The 27491-nt window shown below is 43.7% G+C and overlaps 1 protein-coding gene across 1 annotated transcript in view; it reads left to right on the plus strand.

Moving 5' to 3' along the window:
* The window catches only part of RELL1 (RELT like 1), a 68462-nt gene extending 41677 nt beyond the window's left edge, over positions 1 to 26785 (plus strand). Inside the window, exons 4-7 of the mRNA XM_077758954.1 lie at positions 2369 to 2426; positions 4931 to 5167; positions 10101 to 10239; positions 26508 to 26785. Of these exons, the coding sequence (XP_077615080.1) occupies positions 2369 to 2426; positions 4931 to 5167; positions 10101 to 10236 (431 nt within the window). The 3' untranslated portion in view covers positions 10237 to 10239; positions 26508 to 26785. The remainder of the gene's footprint in view (positions 1 to 2368; positions 2427 to 4930; positions 5168 to 10100; positions 10240 to 26507) is intronic.
* The last annotated feature ends 706 nt before the right edge of the window (positions 26786 to 27491 follow it).

Genomic DNA, 27491 nt, shown 5'->3' on the forward strand with positions numbered 1-27491 from the left:
TTCATCTTTAAAGGTGTTTCATTTTGTCTGGCAACTATTTAAACTTTTGTTTTTAACAAGCCCATCCTTATAAGTGAGTGCTGTTAGTGCTGTCTTTATTTTCATTCCTTTGTTGTTGTTGTTGGTTTCCCTTTTTAATGTTTATAGTCTCTAAGTTTAGTAAGTGATAGCAGAGAATAAGTGTCAACTGGCGAATTACTGTGTATATTCCCTAAACCCCTTGTCAACACAAAAATTAATTTTGTGCATCCTTATTATTAGTCAAAGGGAAAATGAGTGACATCACTAGGTTGTATGGGAGTTTGTCTTACAGAAGGTAACATGTCTTCTGTTGTGCGGAAGAGGATCCTGCCAATCCATTCCAGGACATTTTCAGTAATGACAAGAGTCTTATTTAGGTTAAAACGTGCACTAGGGAATGCATTTGGACATCCTCACAGATAGTCATGAAGGGTAAAGAAGATATTTCTTTTAGAAAAGATGGCCTGCTGTGTTAAGGGTTGCACCTGGGTAGCTCAGTCAGTTAAGCGTCCAACTCTGTTTTGGCTCAAGTCATGATCTCACGGTTCAGGAGTTCAAGCTCCAAATTCAGCTGTGTACTGATGGTGCAGAGCCTGCTTTGGATTCTTACTCTCTCCTTCTTTCTCTGCCCCTCCCCTATTATGCTCTCTCTCTCTCTCTCTCAAAATAAAAAATAAACTTAAAAAAAAGAGAAAGAAAGATGGCATGTTGTATTAATATTTCTTTTTTAAAAATCTGTGCATTTACAAGGGTTGTAAAGGGTGAAAATGGATCATGGGGGCAAAAAGCCCTTATTATTTTATATATAAAGCACAGATTTGTGCCTACTATGTAAACAGATACACATCTTTAAGATTAGAATTTCATGAAAGGGTGATTAGAAAAAAGATGTTGCAAAAGGCTCCTGGGTGAGCCAATAAGTATTTCAGTTAAAAAACTTAAATTTAAGATTGTTTTAAGTTTATTTGAGAGAAGTTGGGGAGGGGCAGAGAGAAAGGGTGAGAGAGAATCCGAGAGAATCCCAGGGAAGCTTCATGCTCAGTGTGGAGCCCTAAGTGGGGCTCGATCTCCCAAACAGTGAGATCATGACCTGAGCTGAAATCAAGAGTCGGGTGCTTAACTGGGCCACCCAGGTGTCCAGATAAATTTAATTTTTAAAACGTTGAGAAACACCGTATAAATCCTTCACTGTTAATACTTAAAATCAGCAGTGTTGCATTTTCTTTCCCTAGGGATGTCATTTGAAATGTTAAAAGTTAAATGTTGGTGTTGGCTCACATGGTAAATAGTGATTTTCTATTTCATCTCTGGGGAATTTGTGGTTCCTCATGAGAATAGCACTTTAAAAATCAATGAAAAGGTTAGGAGTCAGTAATAACATTTAGCCTTGCCAATTAAATATCCAAAAGAAACTTGAACGTTCAGTCTTTCATCCTTGAGAGTTTAACTGCTCTGTGAGAGGCCGAAAGATGTGTGTTTGTAGGGGCGGTGGGGGTGGGGGTAGAGTGGGGACCCAAAAAGCTTAGATACAGTTTGTTTTTGTTGATCACCTATACCCTCCACCTAAAAATTTGGATTTTTTAAAAAAATTAATATTAGAAGTCCAATTTAATTCAGTCCATAGTAGGTAAATTAAATTTGTGACCACCTCTTGTAAATTTAAAGTATCTGGCCAGAATTAAGGTCTTATATGGTCCTGAAGCTGAGCTAAGCCAAATGGCCCACCTGGAAAATTATCTCACATCCCTGATTATATGTGGGATAGACCCGATAATATATGCGGATCCAGAGGTGAAGGCTTATATGATTTGGGCATGTGCAAGTTGTGAGAGTACAGATTTTTTTTTTTATTGGTTTATTATTTTTTTAATTTATTTTTTTAAATTCAAGTTAGTTACTTAGAATACAGGTCTCTTAAGACATGCATGTCACTGCCTATTTAGCAAAGGGAGTTGAACGCAGTGGACTAGCAGCATGTAAATTTCCCTGTGTTTTGGGAGCAGGCAAAGAAATTTATGTTTCTGTGTTATACTGGAATGATGGGTAAGAAGCACAGCTCTCTTGTGATCTGCTTTACTTCGTGTAGACTGTCTGACACTCATAGTAAATTCCAGAATGGTGAGCTATCTGCAGATGGTGACATTTTGAGGGGTTGCCTTGGGAAAAACCCTCCCTTCGCCAGGACCCCAGGGCCCTGTGCACTGAAGGAACTCGGATGTTTTCCTAACAGCTTTTCTTTTCTTTCTTATTTTCCTTCCAACAGCTTTTCTGATGTAATAATTCTATGATTACTCATGTGATTCATCCCATTTTAATTCTTTACTTTCTTTTTTTTTTTTTCCCTTAGCAAACGTTGATGTTTTAAAGGCAATGGTAGCAGATAACAGCGTGGGTGACCCTGAAAGGTGAGAGCTTCTCCCCGCTACCCCCCACCCCTGCTTTAGTGGGACTTTTTTTTTTTTTCCACTTATCTATTAGAGCAGGTTTCCCAGCTTTAGCACTGTTGACATTTTGGTCAGATAATAGTCTGCTGTGGGGAACCGTCCTGTGCATCCTCGGACGTTTATCAGTGTTTCTGGGCTCTGCTCACTAGATTCTGGTGTCTTATTCCCCTGCTCCTCCTCCGTGTGACAACCCAGAATGTCCCCACACCACATCAGCGTCCACTGGGGAGAACTCGGCCCTGGTTGAGACCTGCAGTGTTGGAGATATGGTGAAGAAGTTAACAGCCTTGGAACTGGGCACTTGGGTTGTACCTCTACCCTTATTGACCACCTCTTTGTGGGCAAGTTAACCAATCATGCTGAGCTCAAGTTCCATCATTTATAAATGGAGATGGCCATTGTACCCACTTTCTTGGGTTATTATAAGGAAGACAAGGGGCCTGGGGCATTGAGGGACCTCCATGATTAATGATGATTAAGCAAAAATCAGGCTGGTTTGGTGGCAGAGCATTATAGTCCTTCCTTATTAATTACAGATAACTATATGTCTATATAATTTTTTATTTCTTCAGCTAGGAGCATTTATTGAATGACTACTCAGAGCTGGGCACAGTGCTGGCGCTGGGCATTCTCAGATTGATGGCATGGACATGGACACTTGGTCTAGTGGGGAATGGAGGTGTGGGTGTGAGGCCTTAAGATGGGGATGCTCATGACTGTGCTGTGGGAGAAGCAAAGACTAGATGCTCTGCGAACTCTGTGAGGCCACTGGGAGGTCAGGGAAGGTTCACAGAAATGCTGTCTGAGCCAGGCATTCGACAGGCAGAGTCAACAGGCAGGGGCTGCTTGCTTGTAGGCAGAGAAGGTGCGGAAGGTTCAGTCCAGGGAGGTCCGAGAATGCTCCATGGACAGTAGCAAGAAGAGCCAGGAAGGCAAGGTGGGATTGAGGGACAAGGAGTTTAGAACCTTTTTCCTGCTTACTCTGTGGGTGGGGCACCCAGCACATCTTGGATATCTCCAGTGTGTTTGTCAAACTGGTGTGTTAGGTTTGCATTTTAACCAGGTGCCTCATGCAGGAAGGTCTGTTTAGGAGGCTCTGGTGGTGTAGTTCATAGGGCTACACAGAGACACATGAGCTGGGATTTCTCCCATGTTCCAGCCCTAACCATGCTGTTTGGACCATGTTGGCTCAGGGCATGTTTGCCTCGGTTACTTTTGGGTGCTGTATAGTGCCTGTCACTGGGTTTTATGCACCGCAGGTACTTGATGAACGTTTGCCGAACAAATGTTGTTAAACTTTTGAATTCACCTTTCTACTATGTGGTATTAATTTGGCATTGTTTTATCTCAGAAAGCTGCTGCTGAGTGTTTTTATTTTAACAACCTAAAGAGCATCCCTAAAGAACACTAGATGGCTTTTGGCTGTCCGTGGTGTTTGAGACTATCTCCTCAACCACACACACTTCTTTTTAAAAGTGCATATGGCTGGTTCTCAGCAGCAGAAAGGCTGGTTTATGCTGTCATAAGATGGCCACGTGCCTCTGGGGCTCTAGGACAGGCTCCCGTGTCAGGCTCCATGGTGACATGCACCCTGCACCCAGTCTTGATGTGTCTTTTGAAAGTTGCCAACATCTGACCTATATACTTCTGCTTTTTATATTTTGGATGGCCTGCCTGGACTATCAAAGAATGCAGTCTCCCTTTTTATTTATTGATTTATTTTTTTAATGTTTTATTTATTTCTGAGACAGAGAGAGAGGCAGCGTGAACAGGGGAGGGTCAGAGAGAGAGGGAGACACAGAATCTAAAACAGGCTCCAGGCTCTGAGCTAGCTGTCAGCACAGAGCCTGACATGGGGCTTGAACCCACGAACCACAAGATCATGACCTGAGCTGAAGCCTGACGCTCAACCAACTGAGCCACTCCCAGGCGCCCCTCCCTTGCTTTTTTGAAGCACTATAGCATGGTGGTTAAGTTCATGGTTTCTAGAATTAGACTTTCCAGATTTGGATCTCAGATCCATCTTTATTAGCTGTGTGTCTTTGGCAAGTTCCTTAACTTCTCATTTTTAAAATGAGGAAATTCATAATACCAGCCTCAGAAGGGTTTGTAAAGATTAACTGATATAACACATATCAGACACTTAGAATACTGTCGGCAATTTTTGTTACTACTGTCAGCACCATCAACACCTCTAAAGCATTACTTTTAAGATCTGGACAGAAAAGCTTTCTTCCTCTGATGCAATAGTCATCTGGATCAAACATTCCATTTTAAGTCATTTGATTATTTGATGGGAATTTACATGCTTCTCTCCTTCAACGCACATGTGTTTTGGGGTCTCTTTGTTTAGAGATCTAGGCAGACACTTGGCTGTGATTGAAATCTGCTACTTGCATTACAAGAGGAGAGATTACCTTAGCTTGTAAGTAACCAGTTCTACCATTTCCTTTTTCCCACTTTAGCCCTGTGACACCCAGCACTCCTGGGAGCCCGCCTGTGAGCCCTGGGCCCTTGTCGCCAGGAGGCACCCCTGGGAAGCACATTTGTGGTCATCATCTGCACACAGTGGGTGGTGCTGTCGAGAGGGACGTGTGTCATCGGTGTAGGCACAAACGGTGGCACTTCATAAGACCCACCAACAAATCCAAACAGGGCCATGCGAGGCGTCAGGGAGAGGTCACCGTCCTCTCTGTTGGCAGGTAAGATCCCCGTGGATGCTTTGGGTTTGTGTGACATGCTTGCTGTGGTGTGTGGATCTGTGAGTACCTGTTAAATATAGAGAATGATCTCCTAAGCCTGGCTCAGCTCATATCTCCAGACTTTTTAGATGTTTTCTGCTGTGCGTCCTACATTTTTTCAATAGCAAAGGAATCCTAAGAGGTGGTTATTGCTAGACTAGATGTCAGGTGTATTAAGTAAGGTAAAAAAATTAATTATGCTGTATTAGGGTTCTCTGGAGAAACAGAGCTCACAGGATAGATATGGGAGGAAATTTAATATGGGAATTGGCTTGCTGAGACGTGCCACAGTCTGCCCTCTGCAAGCTGGAGGCCCAGGAAAGCTGGTGGTGTGATTCAGCCCCATTCCGAAGGCCTGAGAACCAGGAGGCCGATGTTCCAGGGCAGGAAGAGAAGAAAACAAATTCTTCCTTCCTGGGCCTTTTTGTTCTATTTAGTCTCTTATGGGGTTTGATGACATGCACCCTCATCGGTGAAGGCTACCTTCTTTATTCAGTCTTGGATTCGAGTGCTAGTTAATCTCTTCTGGAAACACCCTCACAGACACCCCCAGCAATAACATCGTACCAGCTCTTTGGACATACATTAGCCCAGTCAAGTTGACACACACAGTTCACTAGAACACTTGCTCCAATAGATAAAGCCCAAATCTCAACTCAGCACAGAAGAGAAGTTTATATTTCACTGGTGCCGACCGCAAGATCGGCGGGTGGCGCCTCAGGTAGCCATCCAGAGGCCCGGTTGCTTTCCACCTGTGGCCCTGACAGCTTTGCAAGTAGGAGGCAGACGAACGAGGGAGACTATTCATAGGAGGTTTGCTGAGCCGGGCCTGGAAGCCGCACGTTTCGTTTTTGCTCCCGTGCTGCTCTCCAGACCTCAGCACTCGGCCATCCCTCATTGCCAGCTCGCGGGGAGGGAGGAAGAGGTGGGGCCCGGCCCCTGCTTGGCAACGTCTGCCACGTGAGTTCCATGTGGATTCCCGGGGCTGCCTTCTTTGAGGTCACGCTCCCCGTGTCCTGGATTTCCCAGTCCTCCAGTGCCATTTCCTTGTGGCCCACGTGGGCTGCGGCACTCTTGCCACTCAAGTGGTGAATCGGCCTGACCGCACGGAGGGGATGCTGTTGCAGTGTCTGCTGTTTTGATATTGAGTCTCACGTGGCAACCGCCTTGTGAAGGCTATACGTGGAAAGGCAGTAGAAAGCAATGGTTAAGAGTATGTGCGCTGGTTGGGAGCGCCCGGGTGGCTCAGTCGGTTAAGCATCCAACTCTTGATTTCCACTCAGGTCATGATCTCACGTTTCGTGAATTCGAGCCCCGAGCCAAGCTCTGCACTGACAGCACGGAGCCTGCTTGGGATTCCCTGGGTCCCTTTCTCTCTTCCCCTCCCCCACCTCAAAATAAAGAAATTTACTAAAAAAAAAAAACTATAAAAATAAAATGAAAAGAGTATGTATGCTGGAGCCAGACTAGGGAAGCAAAAGCTGGCAGTACTGCGTCCACACCCCGTCTCTCTCTGCGGACAAACTCCAGGCAGAGTAGCCTGACTCGTTGCCTCTCCCTTGTTGGAATGCAGGCACCACTGCTTACAAACTCACTTACTTTTCTCTGTGCCTCAGTTTCCCCCTCTATAAAGTGAGGACGACAGTAGACCTCAGCTCACTGGGTTGCTGTGACGATTAAATAAGATGACTTACGTAAGCTCTTCGACCAGTTTGTGGCACTTTTTACTCACTCAGATGTTGGCTCTTATTATTATTTTGATGCGGTTTGGTTTTTATTATGTGTTGCACAAGAAACGAGAAGACTGCAGGGCTATTTGCTGCTTGCAGAGAAAGTACAACGCATGACCACACTATTTTATTAAGAAGCAGAGTCATGGGAGTTTGTGAATGTGGAATGTGATGAGAACCTGTGGCTTGTTTAGACAAAGCGTATTTTGTTTGCTTTAAAAAAAAAATCTGGGGGCATCTGGGTGGCTTAGTCGGTTAAGCGTCCGACTTTCGCTTAGGTCATGATCTCGTGGTTCGTGGGTTCGGGCCCCGCGTCGGGCTCTGTGCTGACTGCCAGCTCAGAGCCTGGAGCCTATTTCAGAGTCTGTGTCTCCTTCTCTCTCTGACCCTCCCCTGCTCACGCTGTCTCTCTCTCTCCTAGAAATAAATTAAAAAAAATTTAAAAAAAAATCTGCTGAAATTTTCAAATGAGATTCAACATGGCTCTTCTAAATGCCCCACGTGCAGCTCTCTTTCCTGGATGTAGAATGCCGTGAGCGTTTAATTATTACAGGCTTCTCGTGTTGCGTAGAAGGTCTCTGACATTTCCACTGAGCAGATCTGTCATTACAGCTTTTCTCTGATTCTTCTTTTACTTCCTGAGAGTCTCCCTCCTCCTTGTGGTTGGTGATCTCATTTGGACAAAGAAGGAGAATGTATTTTGTTTTAGGTGGTTTTAAAGGAATTTAAAACCAGAACTAGAGAGAAGCTTTTATGAAAAACTTGGGGATCTTGATGCTTGATGAACTAGAAAAACTGAGTATTAGTAAAAACTAGACTGAGTAAATTTCCTTAACTTCTCTTTTAATCTTTTTTTTTTTTTTTAAGCCAGTGGAAATGACTGGGATTTAAAATATATTTTAGGGGCACCTTAACCTCGGTCTGTTAAGCATCCGACTTCAGGTCAGGTCATAATCTTATGGCCCATGACATCGAGCCCCACGTTGGGCTCTGTGCTCACAGCTCAGAGCCTGGAACCTGCTTTGGATTCTGTGTCTCCCTCTTTCTCTGCCCTTCCCCCACTCACACTGTCTCTCAAAAATGAATAAATGTTAAAAAAAACAATTAAGAATATATATTTTATTTTTTGGGGCACCTGGGTGGCTCAGTTAGTTAAGCATCTAACTTTGGCTCAGGTTGTGATCTCGAGGTTAGTGGGTTTGAGCCCCATGTCAGGCTCTGTGCTGACATGTCAGCACATGAGCCCCATGTCAGCTCAGCCTGGAGCCTGCTTCAGATTCTGTGTCTCCCTCTCTCTCTGCTCCTCCCCTGCTCATGCTCTGCCTCTCTCTCTCTCTCTCTCAAAAATAGATAAACATTTTAAAAAATTGAATATATATTATATTTTAATTACAAATTTTTTCATATTTATTTATTTATTTTTGAGAAAGAGAGAGAAAGAAAGAGTGCAGAAAGAGAGAGAAAGAGCACAGGGAGAGAGAGAGAGACATCTCAAGCAGGCTTCATGCTGTTAGTGCAGAGCCCAATGCAGGGCTCAATCTCATGAACAGTGAGGTCATGACCTGAGCAGAAATCAAGAGTCTGATGCTTAACCAACTGAGCCACCCAGGCACCCCTAAAATATATTTTAATGAAAACACTTTCTCACTATCTTTAAATAAAAATAACGTATTTAAAAAATGTTTAATGTATATTTATTTTTTTGAGAGAGAGTGTGTGTGAGCATGGGAGGGGCAGAGAGAGAGGGAGACACAGACTATGAAGCAGGCTCCAGGCTCTGAGCTGTCAGCACAAAGCCTGACGCGGAGCTCGAACTCACCAACAGCGAAATCATGCCTGAGCCACCCAGGTACCCTTGATTTACATTTTTTAATATGAAACTGTCTGGCATCAGGACATACCTGCTTCCTGATCCACAGGATTTAGATGCCACTGTGCTCCTGACTCCCCAGCGTTCCAGTGCGGTGTCATACGTGTCCTCTGCTGGAAGTCCTTGTGGCAACTTCATTGGCTTGATTCTTATCAAGTGTTAACCACTTTCAGTTTTGCATTCACTGAACTGGAGGAGTACGTGTTTTATCTAATCCAAGTATCTTTATTTTATATTTTTCCCAATATGGACGTCTTTGTGTACTTGTTCTTCTGGGAACAATATGTAGTTTATGAGGGTGCTGTGGGTCCCCACCACGTTTTTCATGATCTGCAGCTGAAGGCCGAAGTTGAAGGCTGTCTGGGAGCCTCTTAACTTCAGAACGCAGAATCTCTGCCATGAACGTGGTGACTGCCCTCTTCAGAGGCAAGGGGAAGGCGAGCAGACTCTAATTCTTAGTGAAAATCCCCTCCTTAATTCCCTTAACTTTTTCCCTAACGCTTAATGAAAATTAAGCCAAATTTGCTGGGAAAAAAAAAAAATATTCTAAAACGGAACACACACAGAAACCACCACCAACTGATCCTGATAAAATTCATGGTTGGGGCTCCTCCGGCCAAGTGTGTGCAGAGATAAGTCTCTCTGAGGGGTGTACTCGAGGAAGGCAGTTCTTGAGCGAACATTTGGGTTACATCAGTCTAACTGCAAGCTGGTTGTGCTTTCATCCAGCCTTCCGGAGTTAAAACAACTAATGGAGAACTTGTGTCCTTGTTACAAACCACGCCCCTGAGGCTGTTTAAGATGTGGGTACCCAAACTTTTTAATGTATTTTTCATGCTCTGCAAAGTGTGCAGGAGAGTGTGTGATGTGTTGAGTGAAAATCAGCTGGAGAGGTTGGCAGGGGGTGGGGGCATTTGCTGGGTGGGGCGCCCCTCCTGTTACATAGGGCTTTCTTCATTGATGGCCCAGCTTTTGACCAAGAGTCTTTGGGATTCTCCAGATTAAAAAAAAAAAAAAGAAGAAGAAGAAAAAATTTATTTATTTTGAGAGAGAGTGTGTGCGAGTGGGGGAGGGGCAGAGAGAGTCCCCAGCAGGTTCTGCACTGTCAGCACAGAGTTCCACATGGCACTCGAACCCACAAACTGTGACATCATGGCCTGAGCCCGTATCAAGAGTTGGATTCTTAAGGACTGAGCCCCCGAGGCGCCCCAGCATCCTCTAGATTTTTGATTGCCTCTTGATTCTCGTTTCCTGAAGAAGCAAAACCCATCAAATGTGCTCTTTGCCCCCTCAGGTTTAGAGTGACCAAAGTGGAACACAAGTCAAACCAGAAGGAGCGGAGAAGTTTGATGTCAGTTAGTGGGACCGACAGTGTCAATGGGGAGGTTCCTGTGACACCTGTGAAGAGAGAGCAGAGTGACACGGAGTAGCAGGTGAGTTGCAGTTGACGTGACATGGGGGGGCAGGGCATGGTGGGGAGAAGGTGCTGGGGCCTCCTGGGGTGTGGGGTGGTGTGGGAATGACTTGGCAGGAAAGTGAGAACCCGCAGGGCTGTAGGGGACGGAATGGGATTACTTGTCTGTTCAGAGCTTCTTGTGAAGAGACCCCAGGCTTGGCTGCCTCCAGGGGCCTGGCCTGCACAGTAATGAGGAGAGAGGGGTCCTTCAGAAGCAATGTGGAACGGGGACGCAGCAAACTGGAGCTCCCATAACCCAGCCGCCGGGCTTGTATTTCCCCAAGGCAGAAGGCACTTAAATGTTGCTAGATCTCATGCAAAAAAAAAAAAGGCAGAAATCTGGACTTTTAAACTGTGAAATCACCACAGGTTTTTAATGTTAGCAGCTTATTAAATGTCCTTTAAAAATGCATGCAGGCCAAATGAGATACAATCTTGCCATCATTTCTAGGTAAACTGTTATTTGAAAAAAGCCTGGAGCAAGCAAACCTATGTTGTTTTTTCTTTAATGGAGTTGGAAACCGCTTTTCTTTGATGTGCCCCAGTAGGAGTATTACTCTTCCAACCAAGTATTTGAAATGATTTAAAAAGCAAACGTGAATGCTTCTTGGCTGGGCAGTCTTCATTTTGGAAGACAGTGCTCGGAAAAGAAAAAAGGCTGGTGATAATTTGATATTGGCCTAGCTTTCATCTTACCGTTTTCTTTTTGTTCTGGCTTGGGTAGCATTCACCCCTTTCATGTGTCTTTATGTGTAAGAAGGGGAGTCGTGGACTCTGGGGTGATCTTTCTCTGGAGGCTCCAATCCAACTGTCAGAGCCTGGATGTGAAGGCAGGAGAGGTCACACTGGCAAAGGGAGGGACGGGTGAGGCTTGGGGAGGCAGGCTGGCTGGGGCCTTGAAGGTGCAGGACAGAGGCAAGGCTGAACCTGAGCCCAGGAGTCAAGCAGGGATGTGGCTGGTGTGGCCGCGTGCGGGGGAGAAGCGGCTTGCAAGCGGAGTGTCTCTGATAACCTGCGCAGGCTTGGAGGGCCTGAGGATGATCTGGAAGAGTAGTCGTCTTGACGTCTCTAAGGCACAGGGGCTCTGAGCTTCCAATGTTAGTTCTCGCAGTCTCGCATTCGGGAAAGATCTGGCCCATTCCCCCGAGTTTAGGAGCTGAGTAGGGCTTTCTTTAACAAAGAGAAACAAGGGTGCCTGCAGGGCTCAGTCGGTTACATCTGACCTTTGATTTTGACTGAGGTCACGATCTCACAGTTCGTGGATTCGAGCCCCGGGTTGGCCTTTGCAGTAAAGTGCAGGGCCTGCTTGGGATTCTCTTCCTCTCTCTCTCTGCCCCTCCCCTGCTGGTGGGTGCATGTGCTTTCTCTCTCTCTCTCTCTCAAACTTTAAAAAGAAAGAAAGAAAGAGAAACAGAGCAGAAAAGTCTATCTCTGGCTTCTCAGCCAGTTACTGGTGCCTTGGGAAGGGAACCAAGAGAGACTTAAGAAAAGGAAGAGAATGGGGGCGCCTGGGTGGCTCAGTCAGTTAAGCATCTGACTTCGGCTCAGGTCATGATCACATAGTTTGTGGGTTTGAGCCCTGCATCGGGCTCTGTGCAGAAGGCAGCTCAGAGCCTGAAGCCTGCTTCAGATTCTATGTCTCTCTCTTTCTTACCCTCCCCTGTTCATGCTGTCTTTCCCACTCAGAAATAAATAAAACATTAAAATTTAAAAAAAAAAGAGCAAAGAAAAGGAAGAGAATGATGAATATAGTAAAAGCAGCTGATGTCAATTCAGTATTCTAGTCTTCTGGATACGTATCTGACATATCCAGTCTTCCGGATATATATCTGACATACATATCTCACATGTCACCATTATAAACATTTCTAAGGGGAAGGATACTATTTTCCCAGTTTTATAAATGAGAGATCCAATGAATGGAAAGGGTAAATTACTTGTTAAGGGTCACTTAGCTGGAAGATTTGAACCTAGGCTCTGACTACAAGACCAACTATATTCTTCTAACCATCCTAGGCTGCTCACTAAGAGTCAGCCCTAGACCCATGAATGGAGGGCATTTCCACAGTGATCCAGAACCTGTGTTCTAATATGGTAGCCACGAATCACCTGTGGCTTCTTAAGTCTAAATTAATTAAAATTGACAATTTAGTATTGCAGTTGTACTAGTCTATTTCTCATGCTCAGTAGCCACAGTTGGCTGGCTAGGTTCTGCCATACCGGACGGTGCAGATCCGGAACATTTCCGTCATCACAGAAAGTTTTATTGAACAGAGTGGATGGTACCCTAGGTATTGTCCTGAGTGACTATGGTAAATAGGAAGTAAATCTGATTAAAGTCGTGAGGACTTTAATCCTGAGAAGAGAAGCATCTGGCTCTCCTAGTGTAAGGTGAGGAGGGCCCCGCCCGCTCAGCTGCATGTGATGACAGTTTGCCTGTGCGTCCACAGCCTGGCCACGTGTCAAGAGTTGGAGCAGACCACACGTAAGAGGACACTGCTGTCCCTGAGGCAGGAAGTGCAGCATAATCCTGTGTGAGGCTCAGCCTGACAGGTTTTGGCCCTCCTGCCTGGAGAGAGAGGCACTTGAGACTTGAGAAGGTTAAAAGAATTAGGATTGCTCAGATGGTTTTCCTGGCCCAAATTCTGTCTGTATCTGACTATAAGAATTTGATCCAATCATCTCAAGTCCTGACCACATCTGATTTACAATTTGATATTCTCTGCAAAGTGCACAGTCATCCACCAGGATTTTGTAAGAGAGCATTGGACTGGGTCAGAAGGCGTGGTCTCACATCCTAGCTTCACCTCTTAGAAACCGTACTTAACCTCCCACGTGAACCTGCTTTCCGTGACTATGACATAAGGATATTATATTCATTGATTTAAGGCAAGTGCAACAGAGTGCCTGGCGTGTTGTTGGCTCTTAGTCGAGGGTCATCATGTTGAACTGTGCCGTCCGAAATCAACAAGGAGCTCATGGATGACCTTAGAAAGGGAATGTGGTTTCTGAGCCTTCTGTTGTAATTAATTTGGAAATCAAAAATAAAAAATTTTATTATGGGATTTTCAAACAAACACAGAAGTGGAGAGAATTATGTTGTGAGTGCTCATTAGCCAAAGAGTAATTTAAATACCTGTTGTATCTCAAGTATTTGCTCTGTACCCGACATGCTCTGAAAGGCACGTTCCATGTATTCACTGATTTAACAACAGCAATAGGTAGGTGCTAGTTAGTACCCAGTTCTGCCAATGAAAGTGTTAAGCACAGAGTTTAAGCAACGTGTTCAGAGTAACCAGCAGGAGGAAGGTGGAGTTCAGAGCCCACCCCAGGCTTCTGGAGTCATAGGCTTGACCTCGCCTCTGGGTCTGGGGAAAGTGGATCCTGTGGTCAGAGCCTCCTAGGATTGAGGCCTGCATGAGAATGGATTCTGAAAAAGAGGGGAAGGGACTATTCATTGACATATGAAAAATTTATTCATTAAAATTTTTCTTGCTAGGTGTTTTAATATTTCTCATGACCCCCATCCTCCCAAAGGGTATGTTTGGGGTTTTTAACATTACTTGATTTTCCAACTGGAGAAATCCTGACATTTTTCCATTTGGGCCCCAAATCTCTGGTTCTGGACTGAATCGGAAGATTTGCCAGAATATAGCTAATAAAGTAAGACAGGAATGTTAACGCATCTTTCCTATGACCCAGTATAGTTTTTAAAGTTTTGTTTTTTCCTGGAAAATACTTTTGTTTAAATTTGGATTTTTAGTGTAGAATTGATTTAAATATTCACATGTAAAATTATACCTACTCATTGGCTTGGTTTTTTTCTCTTTTTAAAACTAGAGATTGATACTAGAAACTAGGCTTAGATCTCTCTCTCTGTCCTCTTTTTAAAAACCAAAATCTGTTGTTTGGCATTTCTTCTTCTCCTTATTCTTTTCCCCATTTCATTGGCCTGAGATCTTTTTTGTAGTTAGATCTAACTTGCTCTCTGCCTGATTTATTTTGGCCATGCTGTTAAAATGGTCTCTTTTTTTCACAGAAAATGTGTTTTGATTTCTTCTTAGAAGAATAAGCTTTTGTTCTTTGAAGTTAAATAAATCAAATTGCTTTCAGCCTCCAAATGCCACTGCCTTGTCTTCATTATCACTGGTCTTTTTCACTTTTTAAAAATGAGACTGTCGTAAGCATTTGATATACGTTTCTGACGCGTGTGTTCCTTTTTGCATGGTATGGTAGGATTTCATTGAAACATTGATTTGGAAAGTGTACGTAACACTATTTTTTATCAAAACAAAAATTTATAATATTACAGATGGCTTTTTAGCTATTTTATTATTGCAGTGGTTCTATTAATTCTTACTTTAGGCATTTATTTTAGTGATTAAAAGTTGAGTTTTATTTTTGTATTATTTAAAAAAACTGTTTTATTATTATTTATTTTTGAGAGGGAGCACACTTGGGGGAGGAGCAGAGAGAGAGGGAGACACAGAATCCAAAGCAGGCTCCAGGCTGTCAGCACAGAGGCCAACATGAGGCTCAAACCCACGAATGGTGAGATCATGACCTGAGCCAAAGTCGGACGCTCAACCGACTGAGCCACCCAGGCGCCCCAAAAGCTGAGTTTTAAACTGTTTTTAGGCTTAATTTCAGCAGTGCTACTTCTGACCAGTGGTTTTAGGCAAATTGCTGAACCCTTACATGCTTCAGGTTCATTGTCTTTATAATGCGGCTGTTGTTGGACCTCAGTGAGGAAACATAGATATATCATTCCTCAGTCTGTCCTTGGCACAGTTAGTATTTACTGAATATTCGCTATTATCAATAATCTTCATCCCATTCTCGGTTGGTCTTATTTATTAGCCTACTCCTCAAGCATCGACTTGAGGGTCTGTGAATCCTTTTACTTATAATACTTCTAAAGAATATTAGAGCTTTGGATTCTCATGACATTTTAACAATTAATATTTGGCAAGTCTCTGAGGAATTTGGGCCATTCTCTAGTCTGTGTTAAGAGGCCTTAGAAATAACTATTCCCCCTCCTACCGGAGGTGGGATCAGAATTAGGAACAAGGCAGTCCGAACGTGTTCTCAGCTTAAGTTCTTTGTGTTACTCAGATCAGAAGGCGGGTTAAATTAAGAGGTAGTGTGGACAGAGTTTTCTGCATGAAACTGCTGTGCTGGGGCTCTGTTCTGGGATAAAAGTCTTTCTGACAAGACTCTTTCATGGGTCATGCGCCCGCCCTCCTGAGCAGCGCAGCCAGTCACAAGGTCAGCTTCCCTGACCTTTGGTGCCTTCCTTTCCTCCTTCCTTTTGATCTCTGATAGGGTGTAGTGAAGGGTCCCTGCGGGGGGCCTCCCCTGAGGTCAGGCTACATTATTTGCAGTCCTTTGCCTTGCGATTCTTTGTTAACACTCCAGGGAAGGAGAGAGAGGATGATGAGAGACTTAAGGCACCGCTCGTTAGCATACATTTTCTCCAGAGCTAGTTTTTTTTTTTTTTTCCCCAAGACAAACTATACGTTTTTTACAAAGCAAAAGTTATCTCAGGTTTGGTGGAAGCCCCTTCATTTGATTCACTGGCCTTAAAGAGGCCATGGCATAGAACTTCATGAGAAGAAACTGTACTTTAAATAGGCATAGATAGGAACACCTGCCTTGATTTTTAGTTGCCGAGCACATTTCTAAATGGTAAGAGCAGTACCTGGGCTGGTGCCTGTGTTCCTGTGTGGACGTCACTCCTGCTGAGCCCACCTTAAACCTGGGAGTGGAGGGAAGTTAACAGCTGCCCAGGACCTGTCAGGGAGAAGACAGGCTGGTGGAATTGGCCAGATGAGGAGAAAAGCTGAGTGAGGGACAGAGAGTCAGATGCAACCTTGTGGGTGATAACCTTTCCATGGGACAGATGAAAAGCCAGGCTCAGCGATTATTTTCGCTCAGCTCCCAGGGCCAGGCAGTGACAGGGGTTGGATGCTGACATGTTCAGTGGCTTTGGGGTTTGAGGGGGCCTTGCTTTCTCTGAGGAAAAAAAAAAGTCCTCCTTCGATCTCTCAGTCCTGTGCCTCAAAGTAGCAATCATGTCACATTATCAGCCAGCATGGCTTCCTTTCGTCTCCTATCGTGACCCTCTGCTGATGTTTGGCTGTTAGAGCTATGCCTGCATCAGGTTCCGGTCCGTGAACAATTCTGTTTTCTTACAGATAGACTAAGATCATAGACTTTGGGATCTCAGAGGAGCTGTCATTGCTACTTCAGGTCAATTCAGGTACAGTTAGACCTTTTAAAAGTATTTATTGAGCCCCTACTGTGTGTGAGGCTCTGTTCCAGGCCTTAGGGACATAGAAAAGTGGAAGATGGACAGGCAAAGGCCATGCTTTCTCGGAGCTTTGGTTCTAGTTTTATGTAGACTTTTCTCCCCATGCCTCCTCGTCCCCTCCTTTCAGAGGAGGGAGGTCCTAAGAGGTTATAGATGTTGTTCAAGGTCATGCCAGTGGTGGATTCCAGAGCCTGGACTTCCTGGCAGTTCATTCCCCTCACTGTCTCTGGTGAATTGGTTATTACAAGAGTTTGAACTTGAATTATTATTTTTTAAAATTTTGTTAATGTTTTTATTTATTTTTGAGAGACAGAGTGAGAGCAGCGGAGGGACAACGAGAGAGACACACACAGAATCGGAAGCAGGCTCCAGGCTCTGAGCTGTCAGCACAGAGCCTGAGCCTGACACAGGGCTCAGACTCCTGAACCGCGAGATCATGATTTGAGCCATAGTATGATGCTTAACCGGCTGAGCCACACAGTCACCCCGAACTTGAATTATTTTTTAAGACTTGAGAAATAAATAACCCCTCCCTCCTCCTCTCTTACTCTCTGTCTCTCTCTCTCTCTCTCAAAAATTAAAAAAAAACTAAAAAAAAAGAATTGAGAAATAAGACATACACACAATAAAATATTCAAGCAGCATAAAAAGTTGCAGGGTGAAAAATAAGTCTTTAAAAACAGTGAATTCTTCACCCAATTTACAGCTCTTCTTCCTCATTGCAATGAAATCTTCCCAGGAGGGGGCCATGATTACTGATGTCCTCTATCCTTTCAGGATTATTCTATGCATACATGTGTTTATGCAACACATGTGTATGTACAGTTCCCTCTTTTGCCCTTCCTCCAGCGAGGAAGATGAGTGTAGATATTTGTCTGTACCTTGCTTTTTGTTGAAGTTGATGGCTAATAGGTCCTGGGGACTGTTGACATTTTACTGTCCCCCGTTGATTGAGCCCTGCCGAGTGAAAGTGCTGGACACAGTTTTTACGGGTTATGTGCCCTGTGTGTTATTGAGAGTTGCACCAAGACATGCACGGAGGTAATCTGAGCATTTTCAGTGGACCTACGTACACACTTCGCTCATCAACTATGATGTTCTTTCAGACCTCTTCTTCCACAGCCCTGCTGTGTGTACAGAAGAGACGGAAATGCGGTTTTGAGTATTTTCAGGATTCAGACAATGTGGGGGCCTGGAGGTTTTTCGCGTTGGTCTACTTTCAGTTGCCTCTAAAGCAAGCTGTCTGTCTGTCCCCTGTGTGCGTCTTCCTTGGTAGTGTCTGCTCCAGGACCCCTTCTGTTTTCGACCAGAAGTTGACCTGCTGACCCCTCAGAGAACTCAGCTCCTCTTCCTCCATAGCCTGTCAGCCCTTTGACGGGACTTAAGTAAGAGGTGGCTGTGACCTCTGTCCTTTTCACCACAGAAACTTGGCCTCGGAGATTCCTGGAGACTCTTGACCATCTGAACACAGACCCATGGGGGCTTGACTGAGGCAGAAAATGAAAGGCTTTTGGAGACATTTTTGCCTAGAACTAGAAAGAAAAGGGAATTAATGGTTGTAACCAGGACTTATATTTTTCTTTATTGGTAACTTGAGGCTTCGAATCTAGTAACATTAAATAGCTTAAGGAGGTAATAGTTCCTATTTTCTGTTAAGTAGCAGGACATCAGATGCTGAAGTAACTCCACAGTATACATTCTGGAATCAGGCTCCTTGTGCTCAAGTTCTGGTCTGTTACTTGTTAGCTGTATAACCCTGGACAGCTTTTGGCTCAGATGCCTCAGCTTCTCTACCTGTAAAGTGGGGATAATAGTGATAATATCACCTACCTCATAGAGATGTCGTTCCTTGGAACTTAGTTAGTGTTAAATCGGCAAATGCTAGATATTGTTACTGTATCAGGCGAGCCTTATTTAAACACTTAGCAAATTAAAGTGTAAAAAGTTGCTATTTTCGAGATTTAAAATTTTTCCTGTGGTGCAGAGAGGCCAGGTTAGGCATAGATGTTGTAGATTGTTCATTTGATTCTCATGAAGTGGCTTACTGGGAGCCAGTGGGCTGAACCTGTAGCTCACAGGCCAGTAGAGGCCAATGTCTAACTAGTTTGGCTTTCCTTATTAGAAAGCTACCTGCAGCCTAGTATAGATGTTGAATTATAGATGCATTGAGATTAATGGGGAACTGTTGAATTGGATTCAGATAATTCTCTAGTGAGCCTTTGTTTTTCCAAATACAGAATAACTTTTTTTTAAGTTTATTTACTTATTTTGAGAGAGAGAGAGAAGGATGTGAACGGGGAGGGACAGAGAGAGAGGGAGAGAAAGAATTCCAGACAGGCTCCACACTGTCAGCACCGAACCTGATGTGGGGCTCAATTCCATGAACCATGAGTTCATGACCTGAGCCAAAATCAAGAGTTGGATGCCTAACCAACTGAGCCACCCAGGTGCCTCCATTAGAAACAGAATAACTTTTGATGTCAGGCACATTTTAGTTGGAATAAAGTGCTCTGAATTTCACCATCCCAGTGGCTGGCAAATCACAAGTGTTCAATTATTGTCACTCGGGAAACCCATTGTTGCCAAATATATGAACACATTTAAATTGTTGTCAGTATAATAACTTAGCAAAGAGCAATCTTCAGACTTTTCAGTAAGATCCAAATCTAATGTCAGAAGTTTCAAAGCTATAAGGAGTGAAAAATTTGTTATTGATTTTATTAAATAAAGAAGATAATATAATTTGTAGGAATATATATTTCTTCTCTATGCTACTTAAAAAAGCTATTTCCATTTTGAAGGGAAAATACCAATAAGCATTTTTATTTTTCCTGAACTGACCCACATACATTAAAAAGTTGCTCACAACTGATAATAAAAAGCTAGGGACTCTTGGGTGGCTCAGTTGGTTAAGCATCTGACTTCAGCTCAGGTCATGATCTCGCTGTTCCTGAGTTTGAGCCCCTCATTGGGCTCTGTGCTGACAGCTTAGAGCCTGGAGCCTGTTTCAGATTCTGTGTCTCCCTCTCTCTTTGCGCCTCCCCTGCTCTCACTCTGTCTCTTTCTCTCTCTCAAAAATCAATAAACATTTAAAAAAACTTTATAATAAGGAATATATAGTTGGTCCTCATTTCTTGTACAGAACTAATAAAACTCTTGGAATTTCTTACGGGATGAGATCTATATAGTGTCTTTTGTTTTATGTTAATGAAGTGACTTTGGAAAGCCTGCAGGTAACCAAAGGATGGGGAAGGGCTTGCTAGGGAGCCAACCATCTGATTAGAGGGTTGGAACTCTTAGTACTCCCACTGTACCCCCCACTTCCAGAGAAGGGAGAGGGGCTGGAGGTCAACCAATGGCCAGTGATTTAATACACCATCATTCTGTAATGAAGTCTCCATAAAAACTCAAAAGGGGAGGGTTTGGAGAACTTCCAGGTTTGTGAACCAGAACACTTCCACATGTCATCGTGCTGGGCCCCGTGCGTGTCTGAGATCCGCTCTACAGAAACTCCTTTGTTCGGGACCTTGCCCTATGTATCTCTTCATCTGGCTGTTGACTTATGTCCTTTAATATCCTTTATAATAAACTGGTAATCTAGTGAATAAACTCGTTTTCTAAGCCCTATGAGCCAATCTAGAAAATTAATTGAATCCACGGAGGGGTTTCTGGGAACCTCTGACTTATAGCCAGTTGGTCAGAAGTACGGGTACCAGTCTGGGCTTGGATCAGCATCTGAAGCGGAGGGCAGTCTACTTGTGGGAATGAACCCTTAACCTCTGGGATCTGATGCCATCATTAAGTAGATAGAGTTAGGATGGAGTTGAATTGTAGGAGACCCATCAGTTGCTTGTGCATTACTTTGTGGTGTAGGAGAAACCCTGCCTACACATACACGCACACGCACACGCACGCACACTGGAATTGTTTGCAGAACGCTTACAATGCATGAAAGACAAAATGGCCAATAAACATGGGAAATGCCCGAACTTCCTAATAATCAAATACAAACTAAAGTGATGAGATTGCTTTTTGCTTTTCTGTTGGCAAAGATGAATGTTAACACTAACATGATGATATAACTTATATTCAAAATGGAACTCTTCTAAGAATAAAAGGGACACTGTAAATAATTATTCATATGCATTCATAGAATAAACATATGTAATCCGAGACCTCCAGGCCAGCTGGTTCACATGGTCTTCCTGGTTAGCATTTGATGTTGAAGAGGGTGGAGGGGGATGGGCACTGTCACATCCCTGGGCAGAGATCAGTACAGTAGAGCATCTACTGTCTATCATTAGCTGAAAAAGCAAGTTGTAAAATATCCCAGTTTCATTTTTAGAAAGGATACACAGCATCTCTCATTTTGTCTTGGATTGAAGCTGATCACTACACTTCCCTGGATAAGCACCAAACTCTTTGAGATTTTAGACTGTGTCTTCTTACCTTTTGTCATGCCTTCAGGTGGCAATTTGTACATAGTTGGCTCTCAGTGGTTTCTTAACAGGTGCGATGGTAGCAAACTCAGCTGACCATTAAAATAGACTTCTGCAGATGAGCTGAACTCTGGTTCCAAACTATTGTGAAGGAAGTTAAAAAATGATTCTGAGGTGTCTGGGAGGCTCAGTTGGTTAAGTGTCCGACTCTTGGTTTTGGCTCAGGTCATGATCTCACTGTTCATGGGTTCGAGCCGTGCATTGGGTTCCATGCTGACAGCATAGAGCCTGCTTGGGATTCTCTCTCTCTCTCTCTCTCTCTCTCTCTCCTCTCTTTCTGCAACTCCCCTGCTTGCTCACTCTCTCAAATAAATAAAAATCATTAAAAAAAGATTTTAAGAAATGATTAAAAAAAATAATTCTCTAATCCAACAATTTTGTAGTTCAGACTGCACCAAATTTTTAAAATTAATATTTCAGTCTAGTATTTCTGAACTACAGAATTTTATAACTCAGATTGAGTTGCCCAGATTTTTATTAATACTTGAGTCTTTACATGCTTCTTTCATATCTGTTTCCTCCTCCATTTCTTTGATATAGTTTTTGTCCTCAGCTGACTTTATAGGGTTGTGTTTGCAGGCTTTGCCCTTTGGAAGTGAACTTAACTCTTGTGGTTGTTATCAGTTGACAAACAGTGCTGGGTTTTATCTTATGGCTTAAACCCTTCTATGTGCATTAAGTAAGGCACCTTGTAAGAAAGCGGAGTCCTGGACCAAGTCCCCTCAATTCTGACTTCGCAGGTCATGGTTCCAGTCCAAATAATTGGCAATGTTTTAAATAACATTTGAGTCGCTTCTAAAGAAGGTGCTACGTTATCATCCTGAAGAACACTGATTTAAAGAGACTTCCCTGATTAGCTAGTGTAGCATGAATCTATCGATTAGTCTACATTAGCTTTTTAATAAATATGGAGTCTTTACTAAAATAGGAAGGTGCTGGGGCGCCTGGGTGGCTCAGTGTGTCAAGCGTTCAACTCTTGATTTCGGCTCAGGTCATGATCTCAAGGTTTGAGAGTTCGAGCGCCACATTGGGGTCTGCACTGACACTGTAGAGCCTGCTTGGGATTTTCTCTCTCTTCATGTCTCTCTGCTCTTCCCCTGCTTGTGCTCATGCTCTCTCTCTCTCTCAAAAGTAAATGAACATTAAAAAAATAGGAAGGTATTAGTATTAATTTGTAAAATTTAACACACAGTTTAGACCAGAGTAAGATTTAAAGGCCTGCAAGCACCAAGTGCCTTCTGATATCGTCCCATTTACCTACACTGGCTAAGATGCCACTCTGTGCAGGCAGTACCGTCTTCACATTACTAGCAAAATGGCCTGTGAGCACATAACCACAGGGTGTTCAGTAGAGCTTAGTAGAAGATAATCCTTTGTTTAGGAAGTTAGAGTCTCTAAGGATCACAGATAACTGGTGAAAGATCACATACGTGTTGCTGGAGGACTTGGAGTATGAACATTACTGTTCTAATCTTAACTGTGTTTCTATAAACAACTTGCCCTCTCCCTCATTGAAATATGTTCTACAAAATTCTTAATCCATCTCTGTGATGCTGTAGCCTTGTATCTATTCATGTCATGCCATGTCATTCAAGATGCACTTTTGATGTTCTCAGGGCCTGAGCCCCTATGAGTTCCTGTGTAGCCACAATGACTGCTTCCCTAGAGAGTGGGGCCGGGCCAGGTTTCCAGATTCTGCATTTCCCTCCTGTTGCACCTCCCCCTCCCCCTGCCACACACACACAGCTGGGGAACAGGGAAGTGAAGGAACCAGAGCTCAGTGATGCTATGGGCATCCCCGTGGGGACTGGCATGCCCGTGCAGTGGGGGTTGAGTGGGTGGGCTTCCCGTTCTGACTGCATGGTGTAGAACTGCCACCTCACCATTCTTGATTGTGTGGCCCTTGGCAACTTATGGACGCCTAGGTTTCTTCCTCTGAAAATGGGATCATCCTTGACTCATGGAGTCATTGGAAAGTTTGAGTTACCGAATCTAGAGTACTAAGCGTGGCAGTGCCTGGCACATGGAAAGCACTCTGTAAATGTCAGCTACTGTTATTATTAATCAGATGGTGTTTTCCTTCCTTAACTCCCTGTCCTTGGAGGTCTTAGTGTTCAATGTCCATTATTCTGCTTAGGCTTCTAGTTTTGTAAGACATGTTTCTTCTTTTTAAAGGGACCAGCTATTTATTTCTAGAGAGTCCTTTTTTAACAAGGTACATATACGTCCTACTCAAAGATATGCTGCACTGTGGCTTCTCAGGAACCATAATATAATAATGGAATTATGGCTTTATAATTAGAATGACCTCTTCCTACTTTCCAGATTACACTTTTCTGATTTCTCTCCATCAGGCTTATTTTATGAGGGAAATGGTCACACTTGGGATTTCCCAATTATTTCATAGTAAGGAAGTTTTGCTGAATTTCTTCCAGCTTGACTACTCGTATGTGAACTGTAATCACCAAACTATCCCCAGAGAGAGAGAAGTCAGCTTGTTAAATATGGTAGCGTCCCATGGTGATTAGATCGGAGGATGGGTGGGTGGAGGGTTTTCTCGCAGTTCCTCCACTGCTGCTGGCCTGCCAGGGCATGTATGCCAGCCCACCTGTGGCTTCTGACTGTGCTGAGACCTCAAGGAAGGCACCTTTCATTGTTAATGTGCTGTGTTAAAGAAATAGCATGTAAAAGTATGTGTTTGTTTTTCAACATGAATGTATTCACAACTGGAGGCTGCAGGGAGAAGAAATCTAACATTGTGGGAGTGCACCCGTGACACAGACCCGCACGAGAAGTCACAAGTAGAAATGGACAAGCCATAGAGAATGTGGTGTCTTGTTTCCCCAAGACTGTCATTCTGACAGAAGAAGTCTTTACCTGGAAATGGAGAGCCGCTCTCCTGGCAGAGTGCTGCCTTTTGATAAACAGGTGTTTTTGAGGAGGCAGAGCCCAGAAGTGCCTATCAGTGCTGCGTAGCTTTAACAGAGCTTTTAGAAAGGCTAACTTTCCTTTTTCCATTTAGTGTCTGCTATTAGTGAGAACGTTAAGAAGAAATTTGTGTTTTTCACTTCCTCTCTCAAACTGCACCGGGTGCAATTTTAATCAGCCACAAAATGCGGCTGTTGAAGCCAGCATGATAGTTTAGGGCAGTTGGATGATGGTAACGATCATACTAGCTAGCCTTTGGGGGTGTACTGCTGGCCCTGTGTTAAGCATTGTGTGTGTGTGTGTGTGTGTGTGTGTGTGTGTATACAGCAGCATTTGTAAAACCACCAACAACCCTTTGAGGAAGAGTTCCAGAGTGGCCCAGGGTTCATCGGGTAGTCACAGGGTTCTGGATTAGAATCTAGGGTCTGGATTCAAATCCAGCCCTCAGTCATGCTCACTGTTCACAGTTGGTGCCATCTGTACAAAGAATTCTAAATTGGAAGTTTTCCTACATTGGATCAAAAATGCTTCCTGTGATGAAACATTGCATTCTAGACCATTGCATTTCTTGCCCTTGACCTCCTTGTTTTCCTTGATGCAAAAAAATCTAGGTCTAAGGGAGCAGGTGATACAAGGAGGAGCTATAAAAATAGTTGACTCCCTATATTGTAGACGATGGCCTACTTTGTAGTTTAGTTTCAAAAATTCATTCCTACTTTTTACTGTTTTGTCTTTTAGGACCAATGTTCTATTTCTCCACCTTTGCCTTTTCTCCCTTTTCCCTTGCTAGCATCGTGCATATTCATCAACTCTCAAACAAGAGTAGTCCCACACTTGCCTTTGTTCAGCGTTACAGTACAGATCTGTGGTTCAGCCGTGCTAGGCTATAGCTCTGCGGGACAGGGAATTCTTGTTTTCCTGTATAATTAAAAACTCCAGAGGCGCCTGCGTGGCTCAGTCAGTTAAGCATCTGACTCTTGATTTCAGCTCAGGTCAGGATCTCAAGGTTGTGTGATTGAGCCCCGCCTCCGGCTCCACCCAGAGTGTAGAGCCTGCTGAAGATTCTCTCTGTTCCTCCTTCCCCTGTAGTGGTTCGAGAGTAAAATAAAACATTAGAAAAAAGGGGGGAGGGGCTTCTGAGTGACTCAGTCAGTTGAGCGTCCGACTTTGGCTCAGGTCATGATCTCAGGGTTCGTAAGTTTGAGCCCCACATGGGCTCACTGCCGTCAGTGTGTAGCCTGCTTCAGATCCTCTGTCCCCTTCTCTCTGCCCTACCCTGCTCAAGCTCTCTCTCAAAATAAATAAATAAATAAAACACTAAAAAACACCCTCTAGGGGGCAGTGTTTTACTTCCTTTTTAGCTAAGGAAAGAAGGGTCCTTTTCCCAAACCTTTTCATTTGGGCAATCTCTCTTTTTCTTTCTCTTTTTGTCTCTCTCTCATAATTATCATGAATACTGTAAATGACGGAATTACAGAAGAGAATAATATGGATACTGTTAGGTCTTGAAGGAGCTATAAAATAAGTACAAAGTAATATTTAAATTAAGATACCTTTATTGAGTTTTCTCTCCTTATTTCTGCAAGTTGGTTTCATCTGTGTTTTTTTGGTGTTTGTAGGCAGACAGGAGAATGCTTCATTCCTTAACCTGGTGTACGTTGGCCTATATGACATCTGTGTTTCAACACACACAGGCAGCACTAAAATCTCAGTCATGTCCTGAGTTTTCCCAGCCTGCACAACAGGAACACACACAGGCACATAACTGTCTGTCACTCAGAGATGTTTGTAAAAACAACAGCAGCAAAGAGCCTTGAAAAATAGAAAACTGTTGTACAAGTTTATCAGGGGCTTCATTTGTAACATAAATGTAGACATTGACATGGACCAGTTGTTAGAACTTAAAGACACAATACAGCCCTCGAGCTTCAATGAACACGTTCGGTTGGGTCCTCTCATCATTGTATTCTTATTTGCCCAGTGAAATCCCAGCCAAGATGCCTTGTGTGCCCAGTAGCGACTCGGAGTTAACTCTGGTGCGGCTTGGGAAAGACACCTTATCTGATACATACAAGTTTCGTTGTGACTGAGCACATTCACCCTCCCGCCCATTACTTGGCAGAATGTGGCTGAGGAGTTAAAGAACAGGGTCCAGAGAAGAAGTGAAACAAATCTCAGTGGGCCCAACCAGGCCTTCACTTTAGAAACTCCTGTTGAAACAGACTGATACCCATAGTCTACTGCAGTTCTCAGATTCTCTTCTTTCTTGGTTTATAAAACCTCGATAATGAGGTCCTTTTGAAACTGTGGTACTTACGTTTCTTTAGACTGGATTCTAGAAGAAATATATTAATGGTCCCGGGAAGGAACACAGTGGGGTGGAGTGAGGTGGGAGGGGGTGAGGATGGATTATGGCTCCTCTGTGTTTTTAAATATCCACACAGGTTAACACGTGATATGCTGTTTACCTTCTGTAAAGTCTTACCTTCTTGTTTCCTCTTGCAGGGGTGACTTAATTTGAAGAGTTCCAAGACACTGAGGACTTACAAGATAAGAAGTTGCCTGGGGAGTTTTTAAAAATTTTTATACAGTTTCTATTGTGGAGTCGGCAGGCTGGTGGATAGAAGCTAGAAGGGAACGTTGCACTGTGCCGGAGACACAATTCAGTTTGCTTTGAAACAAGTTATGGGTTAAAAAGTCTGATGGAAAATGTATTACATTTCCAGTGAAGAAAAGAGCTCGTTTTAAAATATTCCCAACCACTGTACCCCCCCCACCCCCCATTTCTTCNTGTGAGTGTGTGTGTGTGCGCACACACTCTTCTCCCCACCCGTAGATCTCATTTTGCACCTGGTTACAGGAAGATCCTCTGAGAGCTTAACTGTTACAAGAGATAAAGGTGAAGCTTCGTGGTAAAAGGTGCTTGCAGATAATCTGGCCTTAGCCCTGAGCAGTCGTGCCCCCTTGAGGTCATGGCGTCAGATGGCACCAGATGCCAGACTTTGGATTCCTGGACCAAGAGCTCAGCTTTAACCCCTGCCACCACACCCCACTCCTAGGTCACTTGGAAATATTGAGGCTTTTTTTTTTTTTAACTTGTGCTAAGCAATTCTTATTTAGTCTGTTGAATAGAGGGGGAAAATAGTTTAAAGTGACTAAAAACAAAAACCCCAAAATGCGTGTTTTGACAACCCGAGGACAAAATAAAACAAAAACACCCGACTTCTGAGGCAGGATGGGCCCGTACCTTCCTCTGGCATGTTTTCTTGGGCATTTCCCAGTTTCCGTCTTGTAACCAACGTGCATTATTGAAAAGACTCTTAATGGTTACCTTTCCCCTGTAAGCCTGGAAAACCTCACTTTTATTTATTATTATTATTGTGTTTAGCTTTATAGTTTACGAAACATCTGAAAGAACCAGAGGTGGAGCTAGGAGCACAGTTATGACAGGTGTGGGCCCGGGGCCGGGAGCCCAGAGACCTGTGGTCA

The sequence above is a fragment of the Crocuta crocuta genome, unplaced genomic scaffold (assembly GCF_008692635.1).
Source record: "Crocuta crocuta isolate KB4526 unplaced genomic scaffold, BGI_CrCroc_1.0 scaffold223, whole genome shotgun sequence".
Lineage (NCBI taxonomy): Eukaryota > Metazoa > Chordata > Mammalia > Carnivora > Hyaenidae > Crocuta > Crocuta crocuta.